Source organism: Pteropus vampyrus, unplaced genomic scaffold, assembly GCF_000151845.1.
Source record: "Pteropus vampyrus isolate Shadow unplaced genomic scaffold, Pvam_2.0 Scaffold22, whole genome shotgun sequence".
Classification (NCBI taxonomy): domain Eukaryota; kingdom Metazoa; phylum Chordata; class Mammalia; order Chiroptera; family Pteropodidae; genus Pteropus; species Pteropus vampyrus.
The window spans coordinates 9,233,455-9,248,117 of NW_011888803.1; the positions used below are offsets into that span (position 1 = coordinate 9,233,455).

The 14,663-nt window shown below is 33.3% G+C and overlaps 1 protein-coding gene across 1 annotated transcript in view; it reads right to left on the reverse strand.

The window, feature by feature from the left end:
- Positions 1 to 14,663, reverse strand: part of SELENOF (selenoprotein F) — a 32,709-nt gene that overhangs the window by 15,252 nt on the left and 2,794 nt on the right. Inside the window, exon 2 of the mRNA XM_011355589.2 lies at positions 7,607 to 7,774. Within this exon, the coding sequence (XP_011353891.2) occupies positions 7,607 to 7,774 (168 nt within the window). The remainder of the gene's footprint in view (positions 1 to 7,606; positions 7,775 to 14,663) is intronic.

Below are 14,663 nucleotides of genomic sequence, written 5' to 3' on the forward strand. Positions count from 1 at the left end.
TTAGAAAATGGCAAACTATTTCGTATCTAGTACTCAATAATAAAAAAATTCGATGTCTTTTTGCTCCTAAATGTTTGAAAAATACGACCTATTTCCTGTTAACTGAAAAACTGATATCCAGACAATGTATGGTTAAACACCTAAACATTCGATTGCCTCAAAAACTGAACATGAAGGTGTTATATATGGCAACAAAAACTGCTTTTTAAAGAGAACTCACTTCTTTGTGTCAGTGTTGCTATTACTATTCCATTACTGAAAATCATTGTCAAAAAAGAGGGGAGGGGCAATTATGATCATTTTTAAGAAAGGTTACAAATATCCGAAATAAAAAACAAAACAGCCAGCACAAATTATGGTTTCTCTCAAGCTACAGAAAGTAATCGCCTATTTTAAGAACAGATGCAAAAACAAGCCTATAATAACCTAAAAGCTTAAATATTACATAAAATTTAAGAGAAGCAATATAAAATTAGAACAAAAGAAACTAGGCCATTATATGTATTTTTATTTTTTGCTCATTGTTTGACAAGTATACTATCAATTTTAGAATTCATTATGGCCAGATAAAATTCATGGCCTTCTAAATTAAAAATATGACACTCATTTCTTCAAAAAAAAAAAAAAAACTGAAAGGGCAGTTTGTTGCTAAGAGGTATGCCTTATTAAAAGTTATCCTCTGTTGCCGGACCTTTTCCCATCTGCCATCATTACCTTAAGGGGCTACCTTATAACTAGCTGAAGTCTGTTATATCCTTCTTGTGTTATATCATTACCTTGATGGCTATCTTATAACTAGCTGAAGTCTGTTATATCCTTCTTGTGTCAGGGTGACCAGTTTCTCAAGTAAGAAAATTAAGAAGGGTCTTCACACATCCCTTCCTCCTCTAATCCAGCTAAAGCAATAAATCCTGTTAAGTTTTATTGCCTAATTTTTTTTTAGATCTGTCCTTTCTCCATTTTTGCTACCAATGTGTTGGCTTAAGCTCTTGTGTCTTGCTGTATGTTATTTTTTTGGCAACAATATTCCCTTCTGCTCTATCAAGTATCATTTACACTACCAATAAAAGTTATTAAATTATAAATCTGATGCTGATTCATTGTTTAAAATTCTTTAATTTTGTCCCCCTGCCTATGGGATAGTCCAAACTTCTAATCAAGCAAGGCACACAGGTCCTACTTAACAACCATCATCTTTCGTCATAACCAAGCTATCTGATTTATCTTAAATGAATGTCTTTCTCATGACTCTGCCTTTTCATTAATTTTTTCTTCTGCCAAAGATGACATTTTCCTAATTATTTTCCAACTTATCATAGGCATCAACTTTCATATAAGCAGGTGGTGATATTTACCTGACCTGTACAATGGTCATGCCCTTTCTTTTGTGTGCTTTCATAGAACGTGTATGTTTTTTGTTTACAGCACACAAATCACTGAATTCTTTAAAGAAATCAACACATATGGAAATAATAGTTAAAAAGAAACAGTGCAGAAGGGTATAAAATTAGAAGTAAAAATTTTCCTCTGCCTCCTTTCTCCCCACTCAATAAACTGCTCATTTTTAGTTCTGTTGGTCACTTCCATAATGATTAACACAGTTATATCTATAGTTCTCAACATAACAACTTTAAGAGATTCCCTCCTCCTTCCAACTTTTTATTTCTGATTCTTTTAGTGGTAATTTCATAACATTGGATATTATGTTTTAGCTCAATAGAATATCCTGCAAACTATATTCTAGCAGCCCAATTTCCATGTCTATTTCTTCTATTCTTGAAGGACAGTGACTGTTGTCTTATTTTGGCATTCTCAGAACCTATACCAAGAAGATATATTTAGTGCATAAATGGGAAGTTTATTTTGACTCTGAGGTAGGTATGTCTAGGAAATGTAGCTGTAAGGCAGCCCGAGGATAGATAATGAATTACTTTAAGGGTTTATTCCCTTTCTAAACATAATATACAAATGTGACAATTGTTTTATTATGTTTCGATAGAAGCCAGTCCTAATTTGTAAATAACTTAAAAAATTCACTATTTTTATTCTTCATATTAAAAACAAATGACATGCCACATTTAGAAAACATAAAAAAAAATTTTCAGTTCAATTAAATAACTATACAAAATAAACTAAAACTTTTGTTACACAACTATGATACACATATTTATAGCCACTTATAAGCTGTATGACTTTAGGCAAGCTCTCTATGCCTCCAACTCAAGTATGAAATGGGACTAATAATGGTACTTACCTTATAGAGTTGTTATAAGGATTATATAAATTTATTAATATAAAATGCTTAGAACAGCACCTTCATATATAATAAGAACTTAATGAATGCTAGTGGCTATTATTATTAAGTAAATATTGTGTCATTATTTAGTATTGTTCCTACTTAGGAGTCATAGTGATTCTTACACTGAATTTGAACTGTTGCCAAAGATTATTTAGATCTTTTTAAAAAGCTTTTTTGTGAATGTTTTATAATTAGAATAATCTATCTACTAGACTAATCGGGAGATCACTTCGTAAATTATATAAATGTCTGTTATGCTGTACACCTGAAACTAATATAAAATACTGAATGTCAACTCTAATCGAAAAAAAAATCTGTTGGAGATATTTAGATTGTTTCCTTTGAAGAAATCAGTTCATGTATTGATACTACAGACACTATGAAAAAAAAGTGAAGCTATTTTAAGCAACTGTGAAATTTCTTTAGTGCCTACAATTTCACGCATAGTTAGCTTAACCTCCATTTCATCCTTCTGTTTTACATGCCAATAGTATTCTATTTCTGATAGGCTAAAGCTTAAAATCTGCCACTGTCTTGAATAATGTTGTTTAAGCTGACTTCTAAATTACTCTGAAATTGGCTACAGAATTTCCAAGTAAACTGAAAATAACTAAATGTTTTGACTCTTTTACCAGAATTTAAAAAAAGTTACATGATTTATTTAAATGTCTGATTAGGCCTTAAAGCAAAAGTTGTTAATACATTCCTGAAAAATGCCAAGTAATGTGAGGTGAGCCATTAATGTCTGTGGTAAACTGAGGAATAAAGATTTGATAATTTTAAATAAAAACTAGTGACAGAATTGTGTTATTAAAATTGTTACTACAAATGCTAAAGGGACCTTCAGAAAGCCAGTCTGGGGTTTTACATCAAATTCATTCATTTTCTTACAGTAACTCTGTAAAGTAGGTATTACTGTTAATATTTTCAAGAAGAGAGGCAAAATAGCACAGAGATTTAAAAACTTGTGGCTTTAGTGTCAAATAGAGCTGAGATGAAGCCAGGTTGTGGCATCTAATTGCTAGGTAACTTTGGGCAGATTACATCCTAGTTTCCTTTTCCGTTAAATAGGAGTAACAGTATTTACACTATAGAGTTGTGACGATAAAATAAAGTAGGGAAAACACTTCAGGACATAACCAAGGTAAAAGAAACAAAAGTGGGACAATGTAATTATTACAACAGAACTGAGGATCTCAAAGTAATTTGCTAGCTCGAAGTCACAAATCTAGTAAGCATTGAAGCAGAGATGAAAATTCAACTCTTTTAAAAACTCTTATAAAAAGAGAAAGAAGTAAACTTTCACTGAACTATATACATTCATGAGAATCACCTTTTTATTATCTCTGTCTTGTTTGGAGTGCATGTAAATGTGAAGGTAGAGCATTATACACATGGAAAATGGGAATCCTACTATGTAGAGCTAGTCAATCAATATTAGTCTAACTTCAACTAGGTAATGGAGTGAGAAGTGGAGGGTATTTAACTAAATTCTTAAAATTATTTATGTATTATGTGCTTAGGTCCATTTATTCAAATCCAGTGCATTATAATAGTAATAAAGATAAATATTTTTCATTTTGTTTTAGCATTTTCTAAAAAGCAAAAATCCCTTCATCAAATCACCTGAACTATTGAGCTATTTTTCCAGAACCAGTAATGGTATAATTTGGTGATCTGCAGCCTAGCTTCTACTGGTATTCTGTGAACGAGACCAAGATGTTCCAAAATTCGAATAAAAAAAATCTCTTTTTAATCTGTAGTTTTTTCAAAATCACTTTTAAGCTTTTCTCTTCCAAAACTTTCTTAAACTTCTGAAATCTGTTACCAAGTGTCAGATAAAAAATATAAGTAGCAGAGGTATGTTAGTAGAAAAATTAGAAATTGAGATTAGTTTACAGCTATCTTTTTTCAAAAACTGATTATTTTTATATTGCAAACATATAGTTTAATTTGCTTTCTGTTATATTATTTCTAGTTTCAAAGAATATCATGACTTCTATCTGATCTGCTCTCTGAAGTCTGAAGCCAATAATATGTTTTATTCTAAGTTGATTTTAAAATATAGGTTTCATGCAATTTTCAGAACACGTTTGTCCTAACAAAATTTAGCTCCACTTTATCAATGATTTTGAAAAAATTTTTTAGTAGCAAAACCTTCTTTCTTCAAATGCAATCTTTCATGAGGCATTTTAAAATGCTCAAATAGTATAAACTGTTAAAGTTCAAATTTGTAGCATTCTCCTTATTAAAATGTGTACATCAGCTGGACTCAAAAATTTGAAATTTAGGATTATGTTTGACACAAATAATTTCTATATTTTGTTCCACATAAACAAGAAGCTGCAAATGGTGAAAGTTTTTATACTACTAATTGTTATTATATTTCTTCTTGATTCAACTGATCCAGGAGCTTGAGAGTGGAGTAACAAAATTTTGTTCCAAATTTTTATAACTGGCAAATCTAATAGCTCATGTTATACCTCTTATCTATTTCTTTTACACTACTTTGCCAATAGTAATCATTAGTATGCTATTCTGAGTTCTCCAAAATTGTTTCTTGTTTTTCTTTCCATCAACAAATCAGATACTACTATTATTACTACTATCATCACCACCAGCCACAAGTATTTACCTAATACTTATTATAGTGGCAAGCACTATTCTAAGCAGTATACACATATTAACTCGTTTAATTCTCATAACCATCCTACGAGATAGCAAATATTATCATCCTCAATTTATAACTGAATAAACAGGCATAGAGTGATCGAATAATTTGTCTAAGATCATCAGCTGAGTACAGAGGATCTGAACCTAGGCAGTTTGCTTCCAGAGCCTGTGCTCTTAACACTATTCTAAACTCCTTCCCAATATAATCAAGACTGAGTGAACAGTAAATTAAGTTGAAATAATTTGCTTATTGCTATATGAGTAATTCAGCTAAGTGGATTCTTTTCTCCCAGAAGCTGCTCTGGTCTGGTAACTAGCCAAACCTTCAGAACAGCAATTCAGAGATAAGGTAGGTAAAAATGCAAAAAAAACCAGGAAGTACTAAAATCCAATTAAGTAAAAATATTTCTAAAAAAGAAAAAAGAAAGCACTGGGACTACAAGGATCTTGGGGAACCACGATCTTAAAAAGAACAGGTACTAGTTAAGGAAATAGGGGCATAGTTAAGAGGAAATACAAAAGTTCTACAATGTCTGAAAGAAACTGAAATCATTATTATTAAGATATAAAAACCCTAAATGAATGAGAAGAAAAAAGGCATCTTGCTGCCATAATCAAATTCAAATTCACAGAACTGGAAAGATTTTGAGAAAAAGAACTCATCTACTAAAACACTACATTTAATCTTATAAATCTTAGAAAATAAAAGTTAAAAAATTCTTAACAGAAAAAAAAGTATTTGATTTATATTTATTTTCAGAAAAATTTCAGGAAACTGGAAACTAATGATCATATATTCTTTGAAAAAATATCTATTAGTGGTCAGACTGGAATCAACTAAATATTTGTGCTAAATAATTAACATATCTTTTAAAAGATAGATTTGGGATGACTATGTCTTATATAGAAATGAGATACCTAGATTTATAGTTAGATAAACTATTATAAACAAAGTATTACTAATGGATAACTGCTAACGTAAAGACAAATTTTCTTTTTATATATAGGATATATAAGTAAAATGAAAAAACATATAAGTGAAATGAAAACAAGCATCTACAGAGTTCAAGTATGTTTTCAACATTTTAAAATTACCTTTTCTAACTTGTTCCTAATAAAAACAGCTTTATTCAAGGACAAAACATGAAATAATGTATGCTAAAGGCTGGGGATTCAGAAACAAAAAAATCCTAGACTTCAAAGAACATAATCTATTGGGAGAAAAAGAAAGAAAACAACAGACACAATGTAGTGGAGCTAAGTATAAATCATGGTATCCTAAGGTGCTCTAGGAATAGAGTACATGTAGCTAACATAACCTGAGAGTGGTAGTGATTCTAGGTTAGCGGAGAGAGATTAGGTAAGACTTCACAGGAAAGGGGACCCTGGAGCTAAATCTTTAAAAACAGCTCAAGTACAAGTGGTTTACTCTAGTAATTGAGAATAAAATATAACAGATAAAGATGGGATTGCTTACCTAGTACCTAGCCTGATCTTTACCCAAGAATTACTTCATCTGTTTGCTCCTGGATGCAACATTCCACATAGCTACTGTGGCAGCTAATGGTTCTTACATTATTCTTACATAATTATTACTTACATAATCCTAGCTGATAACTGGTTAGTGACTCAACTTTAGCTAGTAACAATCCTTGTCTAAAATACTTCAAAAAAACATAAATAAGGAAAAATTAGTCCTTTTCTGTGTGAAAAGCTGTAAGATGTGACACTCAGGAACTGGCAGTTACTATGTTTTTCCACCATAAGGAAAAAGCAAGTCAGTAGTGAAAAAAAGAATGGTCCCTTCCTTTACATATAAAGATTCCAATATTTAAAGCTGAAGTCACTTATGCTACTTAGTAATACTAACTGTATAAAAACAGCACCAAGATTTAAATACTTTTTTCTTTCATTAGTTTGTTTTTTTTAAGCTTCAAATAAGTATGCTCTTCACAATTAAGTCAACATCCTTACTGATATTTGTCAACTGTACCTAGGAACATAGGTATGAGCAAAACTAAAACAGAAGTAAAATAGCTTACCAAAAAATCTCATGCTAGATCTTTTCTGCTACTTTATAAAGCAGTGTAATGTAAAAATTAAAAAATTAAGCAAGTTTACTATTAATTTGAACAGTGGGTCAAAACATAGATTTTATTGAACAGTTAGAGTTACCTAATCTTGGCTGTTTTCAGGTATTAAAGGTGAGGTTAAGTACCTGGAAATTTTAGTAAATGGTGTGTAAATTAACAGGCCATATCCTTGGTTAACCAGATTAAAAGTTACAATTGGTTGTCTATAATTATGTGCCAGGTAGTGGGTACTTTACTTTCATCCCAAATTTCATTTAAAGATTGAGTTCTTACAAATGAATAAAAACATCCAATTAATTATTCTTTGACTTCATGTGGCTACAATTTAGGAAGACTAGAGAGCTTTAGAATCCAAGTATACTAGAGTAATTCTGTTCTTCCTCTGCTGGACAACTGTGGTAGAATGAGGTCCGGGTATGAAATGGTACTGCAAAATGTAAAAGCCAGAGACTTCTGTTTACTTAAGATGATTAAGTAAGTTAATATTTTACCTTATCTCAACTAAACCATATTAAGGAAGAGAGATACTAGAAAACAAGACCTTTTTGGTTTCAAACTGTGCTTCTTCCTGACAGCATCCTCTACAGTCAGGATCCAGCTGAAGTAGGTTAAATTGTCCAAGAAGATCACAGGAGCTGCAAAGCAAGTTGCTGGAGAAGCCTAACTCTCTGCAAGCTTCTGATGAAAACTCTGCCCCGAATGCAGACACCTGAAAATAAAAAATGAGAAACAAAACATAATTCCATATTTATATTATAAAATTTCCAAAAAAAGGAGAAACCAGGGTTGTCAAAATTTAACACACTGGAGATGAGTTACTCTATAACTTTATATGAGTCTATGCTATGGTTCTTCCCACCTCTCCCACAAAATTTTTTTTTTCTTAAAAACAAGTTATCTTTCAGTATAGCCACAATATGGATTATTAAAAAAGATTCATTATTTCTTCAGATCTGTATATTACGTATCTTTTATTAAACATTCAATAATTCTTAAAAAGGAATTTCCTTAGTAGAAAAACAAATTCCCATTTCATTTTATGAACTTTTAGCACCTTTTACATGGGTCTATGGACTAACATTAACTTCTAGGTCCCTATCACACTCTACAGACTTATCTTCACTCACATGTAGCAGAGGAAGGGTAGGGAAGGGGACAAACTGAGAAAGAACAGGAGCACCTCAGAAATAAAATTTTGGGTTTTAGGTACTAACTCCACCACTTCTAAGATGTGTGACACTGGACAAGATAACCTAAGAGTTAATTTCCTCATTGATAAAGGAGCAACACTTCTTACATAAAACAGACTGCAGTAAAGATTAAATGACTTACATAATCAATCAGACTGACTGGCAAATGCAGGCTTTCAAAAATATTAGTCTTCTTCCCTCACCTTCTTAGTGAATATGGTATACCTTCATCTCTCTGAGCTCAACCCCTTTCTCTACCTGTGCTTTGAATCCTAGCTTCTGCCACTTTCACAGGGACTGAATTTCACTAACTCAATTCTTCAGTGTATTCTAGCCCTATGGTTTCTAATTGTTCTCCCCACATTCCATCATTTCTAAATTATTACTCTAGTTTCCGACTGTACCATTGGACTAAACTTGCCAAAAATCACTAAATGCAAAGGCATTCAAAACTCTTTCCATGGGATTGTCTTCTTTCTTCTTCCTCTTCTATACATCTCTTAAATGTTGTTGTTTCCCATTTCTATTTTTGGCACTCTCTTTGCTTCACATACTTTCATAGACAAATGCATCTTTCCCATGGCTTCAGATATCGATTTACTGAAAACTCTGAAGTCTTTTTCTTGAATGTCAAGCTTCCAAAGCCAACAGTTTCCTCGCTGTCTCATTTAGATGTTGCATAGGCATTGCAAATTCAGAATCTCCAACAGTGAAACTTATCTTTTCTCCTTAAATCTATTCCTCCCCAGTGTATTCAATATAGTAAAGTGGTCCCATTTTTACCATTTTCCCTGACCATCTAACTGCCCAGGTCAGTCATTCTGGACTCCACACTTCCTACCATTCTTACAGCTAATTAACAAGTTTAGGTAATTCTGTCTCTTAAAAGAGCTCTCAAATCTTTTCCTGCCTCAGTGGCTTAAATGCTCACTGACCGACCCTACCTCTCATTACCTCTCCAATCCTATTCTACTTTTCAGCTATAATAAATTCCTGTAATACCTAGAAATATAAAACTCCTACTCAAACACAGATTTACTCATACTTTTCCTATGTCTAAAGCTCCTTTTTCAGTTTTTCACCCCTTTTCATCACTTTTTTTGTTAATTCCTACTTATTTCCAAGAACCTGATCAGTATCAGTTTTCTAGAAAAATTTTTCTAGAAAAAAAATCAGATATTAATCTTTAGCTACAGTACTTTTCTGAGAAAGAAATTTGTACACAACTGTATAGTAATAAAAGATTGTACTATGTAAATCTAGGATTGTCTAATTCCCCAGCAATATTGTGAATTCTTCAAGGCAAGCATTAAGTTGTTTCTCTATATTTCCAGCACTGTGTGTCAAGTAAATGAATTGGTCAAAACCACAGCCTCAGGTAGCAGGAATTTCAGGTTTGACAGCAATTGGTTAATCTTCTAAACCAAGGGTCTTTATATAAAGGGCCAAATAGTAACTATGTTAGCCTTTGGTGGTTATATGGTTTCTGTTGCAACTATTCACCTCAGCTATTTCAGCACAAAAGCAGTCACAGACAATAATAAATGAATGGGTATGTGTGTTCCAATTAAACTTTATTCACAAAAACGGGGCTGGCTGGATTTGGCTTACTAACTGCAGTTTGTCACCCTTCTAGACTAACTAGGAAGATTAAAACCAAATGGCATTTCCTAATGTAAAAAACTTTTAAGTCTTCTTGGCATATTCCTCCAAAATGTTTATTATTCCATTGGTCTTATGTTAGTCAACACCCTAATTTGATACCTTAAAGATCTTTTATCTTATCTCAATAATAATGTGGAATATATATAATCTTCAAAATAGATCAAGTATCCCAGTCTAGTGGGGAGGGGCATAAGTAAGACACTTGCTACTGTACCTAATACTTAGAGAAATTTCTCCATTAGTAAAGTGATCTGCTTAATCTATTTCACAGGATAATCTGTAGTTTCCAAAGATGGCCACCAATATATACACATCATCCCACATGTTCTTACAATGTGACAGGCAGTCCTCCAGTGAGAAGTGGGAGTCTATGTTCTCTCCCTTTGAATCTGGGCAGGGGCTTGTGACTGTTCTGACCAACAGTCACAAGAGTATAAAAGAAGCAATACAATGTGATTTCTGAGGGAAGATCATAAAAAAGGAAAGTTTCTGCTTGGCTTGTGCTCATATGTGCTCTGTGTCTCTCTCTCAGAACACTCAACTTTGGAGCTTAGCCACCATGTTGTAAGGTAGCCTAAATTAGAGAGCCAACATGAATAGACCCACATAGAGAGCAACTGAAGCCCCCAGCTGACGAACAGCATCAGCTACTATAGATAAGTGAGTAAAGAGCCTTCACATTTCAGGCTCCAGTCTTTCAGCTGAGGTCTGAGGTGCCATGGAACACACAAGCCATCCTGTTGTGTCCTGTCTGAATTTCTGACCCACAGAATCTGAAAGCAAAATTTTGCATGAATATGCAAAACATGTATATTGGGTAAGTAATTGTTTTACACCATTAAATTTTAGGGTGATTTGTCTTGCAGCCATGGTAACTAAAACAGGTAATAAAAGTGAAATCTCTTTGAAACTGTGACCTGCTTAATAAATATAAGAAATTGCTACCAAGGCATGTCTTAAAAACAAGAATCTTGAATAATCATGCGATCTTACTACTTGGTTCTAGTCTGGCATTTATTGAGCACCTATTCACAGGTGGCATGAATATGCAAAACATGTATATTAGAGTCTGATGACATCTTGATTCATTTGCCAACAAAGTTTTGAGTTTTTAGTTTTGAGTTTCTGAATAGGAATAATTATCACTTATCTCACAGAGTTTTGAAGACTAAAGGAGAAAAAAAGCACAGAAATCATCTAATATCTTACCCAGTACACAGTGGGTACTTAGTAAGTGCTAGCGTCATCACCATCTTCAACTGTGAAAGTACAGTTAAAATCTACAAAACACTACTTATGTTTTAATCATTGTATTAGACATGGGATAGAGAATAAGTGTATGGGAGATACAAGTATCTTGAGTTTCAAGAGTGAACTATTTTTTTTTCTAGTTCTATCACTGGTTTGGCAGACTCAAGGCTTTGAATCTAAGGACATCAGAATATATTTTAAGCACTTCGCAGATAAACACTACATACTAAATAATATAAAAGAGGAGTTCAAAATTTTAAATTATGCCTGCCCATCTTTTTATTACCAAAAAGCAACTGAACAGCATTTAAAATGCATTTAATATTAAGGTCAAATATTAAATTTTAAAATAAGTAGCCACACTTGTAAGAAAGATAGAGATTCTAAGGATAGAGTGGAATAACCCTGATTGAGATAACCATTTAACAGTTTAACTTTTCCCAGTTCAAAATAACATTGAAAAGCTAAGAAACTCCATTCTCCGCTCCATGCATTATTCATTCATTTATTTTTCTGGTGTAATTGAGTTCCCCGTAGATGAAGGTTGTTGGCAGGGAAACTGGATTAACTATAATGTAACATTACCTTTTCTGGCAAAAGTTGGGTATATAGTTATACATTTTATTATACTTATACATACATCTGATTAGTGGTCTCTTAATTGATCTTTACTCTCAGAAAACTCATGGGTTTCTCATGTAATTTTGAACAGATTTCAAATCTGAAACAAAAATAAATAGATGGGTTTACAGATAAACTCCATGAAAATGAATACAAGAAATATAACCATTACATCAAGGTCTTACAAAGCATCATGTATCTTGCCAAGCACTTTACATCATTATTTTATTTAATCTTAACTACCCTACGAAGAAGGTATCATTATCTCCACTTTGTAGAGAAGTAAACAGAGGCTTAGGATAGTTAATGTAATTTGTCTAAGACAACACAGCAAACAGGTAGGAACACTGATTCTAATCCTGGCCTGCCCACAAGACCCTTGACCACTGTTATTAACTACCATATATCACAGAATCCATGAAGCACCATTATTAAATGTACTACTAAGAATAACAACAAAAATGCTGACAATTGTGCCACTCATTGAAATAAGACTGATCTAGATACAGACGTTAACCTATTAATAAAAGGGGGTAGAGGGTTGTTTCAGAATCAATGATACACAGTATCATCAATACTGCTTTAAGTACAGTGCTTTTCTGAATGAAGAATGTTATGTATGAGCTGAATGAAGAAATGAATACTACTTAGTTCTGGGTGCTCTAGAAAACAGCTCCCTTAGGCTATACTAAAATATTACTTTTCTAATGCTTAATCATACTCAGAATGTATTTTCAGATTAAATCACTTTAAATCTTCCCAGTTGTCACTGGAATGCTGATAACAACGCATTGCTATTAACTTTAAATTAGAGCTATTCAGAGGCACACAGTGATAAAAACTCAACTTATCTAGTCTAAAGACTCAAGAGGTGTGAATTAAAGTATAAGTTAAGTTTTCTATCCATTACCAGTAGCTCAACCTCAAGGAGCCAAGAAATTCATCTCTTATTCTTTCCCCTCTGCCATCCGTCAGGTTCCAAAGATTTGGTTTATTTTTTATTATTGCCAATTACTTATTTCACCTGGCCTTTTTCCCCCTCAGGCTAACTGTGAAATGCATTTTTTTCTAACTTCTAAGTGTTTTCCCAACAATCCTCCATACACTCTCTTTTCATTTTCAAGAATTTTATTGCCTTCTTTTCCTAAAAACACTAGTCATTACAGAAGAGACAGGAATAAACCTTAGGGAAGTTAAAACAATTCAACAACAGTGAACTAGGACTCCCTTTCTATTTTCAGAGTCATTTTGTATTTGTATGAGTAGATAGGATTCATTACCGCTCCACACTCACCACTCCACACAAACTACAGATATCCTGATGACTTTAACAGCAAGGAACAAACACAAATGAACTAGGAGGCTATTCATACCTCATAAGGATTTAAATGAACAAATACATGTAAGGCGCAGTATAAAATATATAAAAGAAAAACAGTCCCTATGTTACCTTTGGCTACCTTCTAATTGGCACAGGAGCAGCGAGAGTGAAGGTATACAAACACATACACACAGCTATGGTATGGTTAAGGTTGGGGATCTGTGTAATACAGCATAAAGTAAAATAGACTACGCGAAGGAGAGAGTACTGTATGGAATGTGTTAAGTTTTGCATTTTATCCAAACACCATACTGTAGTCTTGGTGAGGGAGAATACAGTATGTGAGACATACTAAAGCAAGTGGCCCCAAATCTTCACCTCTACATTTTTGCTCTCCCATTAGAGGTAAACAATGGGAATTAAGCCAGGATAGACAAAGAAGTATCAGGTGAAACAGGCCTTGTTAAGGAATGTGAAGGAGGGCAGACTTCACCTTAAAAACAATAGAGAATGTGAAAAGCTTTAATAACGACAGATTTAAGTTTTAGAAAGATGACTTTGGATGCATTGTAAAGACTGGATTAGAAATGGAGAAAAAGGGATGGGGAGATCAGTTAAAGAAACTGGTGTGATAATTCCAGGCAAGTAAAGATGGTAGCTTAAATTTAGGTACTACCTAAGTGGAGATAGGATTAAGTGGATTGGATTGGAGATTTTTATGGGTTTGATGACTGCTTGGATTCAGAGAGTGAAAGAAAAGAGAATTTAAAATGAATAATTTCTGGCTTAGGCAATTGGGAAGATGGCAGAGCCAACTATTTAGATTCTGATAATTCAAAGGGCGAACCAGAAGGCTGTTATTTCTAAGGACAGAAATGTTGGTGACCTGAATGAGTTAACAGCAAGTGGATGGATTTCAGAGAAATTTAGTAAGTAAAATCAATAATACTTGGTAATTGCCTGGATGTGAGGTATGTATACAAAGGAAGGAGTCAAAGATGTCACCCAAGTTTCTGGCTTAAATTCTGTAAATGGTCACTGTGGTAGATTGCTTAAAGGCCATAAACTCCCTTTAACCTGCCTAGTATGTACATGTCTTTGCAATGTGACTATGTCGCTTCTCCCATGTAGAGATGGAGTCTATTTTTCCACCCTTGAAATCTAGATTGGTCTTGAGATTTGCTTTGACAAACTGTGAGGTGTAAGTGATATATGTGATTTCCATGGCTAGGCTTTAGAAGGCATTGTAGCTTTTGCTCTTTAATAATGCTGTTTTCAGAATGCCATGAAAAGAAGTTGGTCTGGCCTATTGGAAGATGAGGGGGTCACATGGAAAACCAAGTTGACCTATCTGTAGTCAGAATCAACTAAAAATGAAGCCATCGTGGACCTTTCAGTCCAGCTGACCTACTAGCTCTATACAGCTACGTGCATAAATGAGGCCAGAGGAAATAGACAGAGGAACTGCTCAGCAGTCCCACAGAATTATGAGAAATTGTTATTTTAAGCCATTAAGTTGGGGTGGTTACACAGCCATAGATAATAAAACA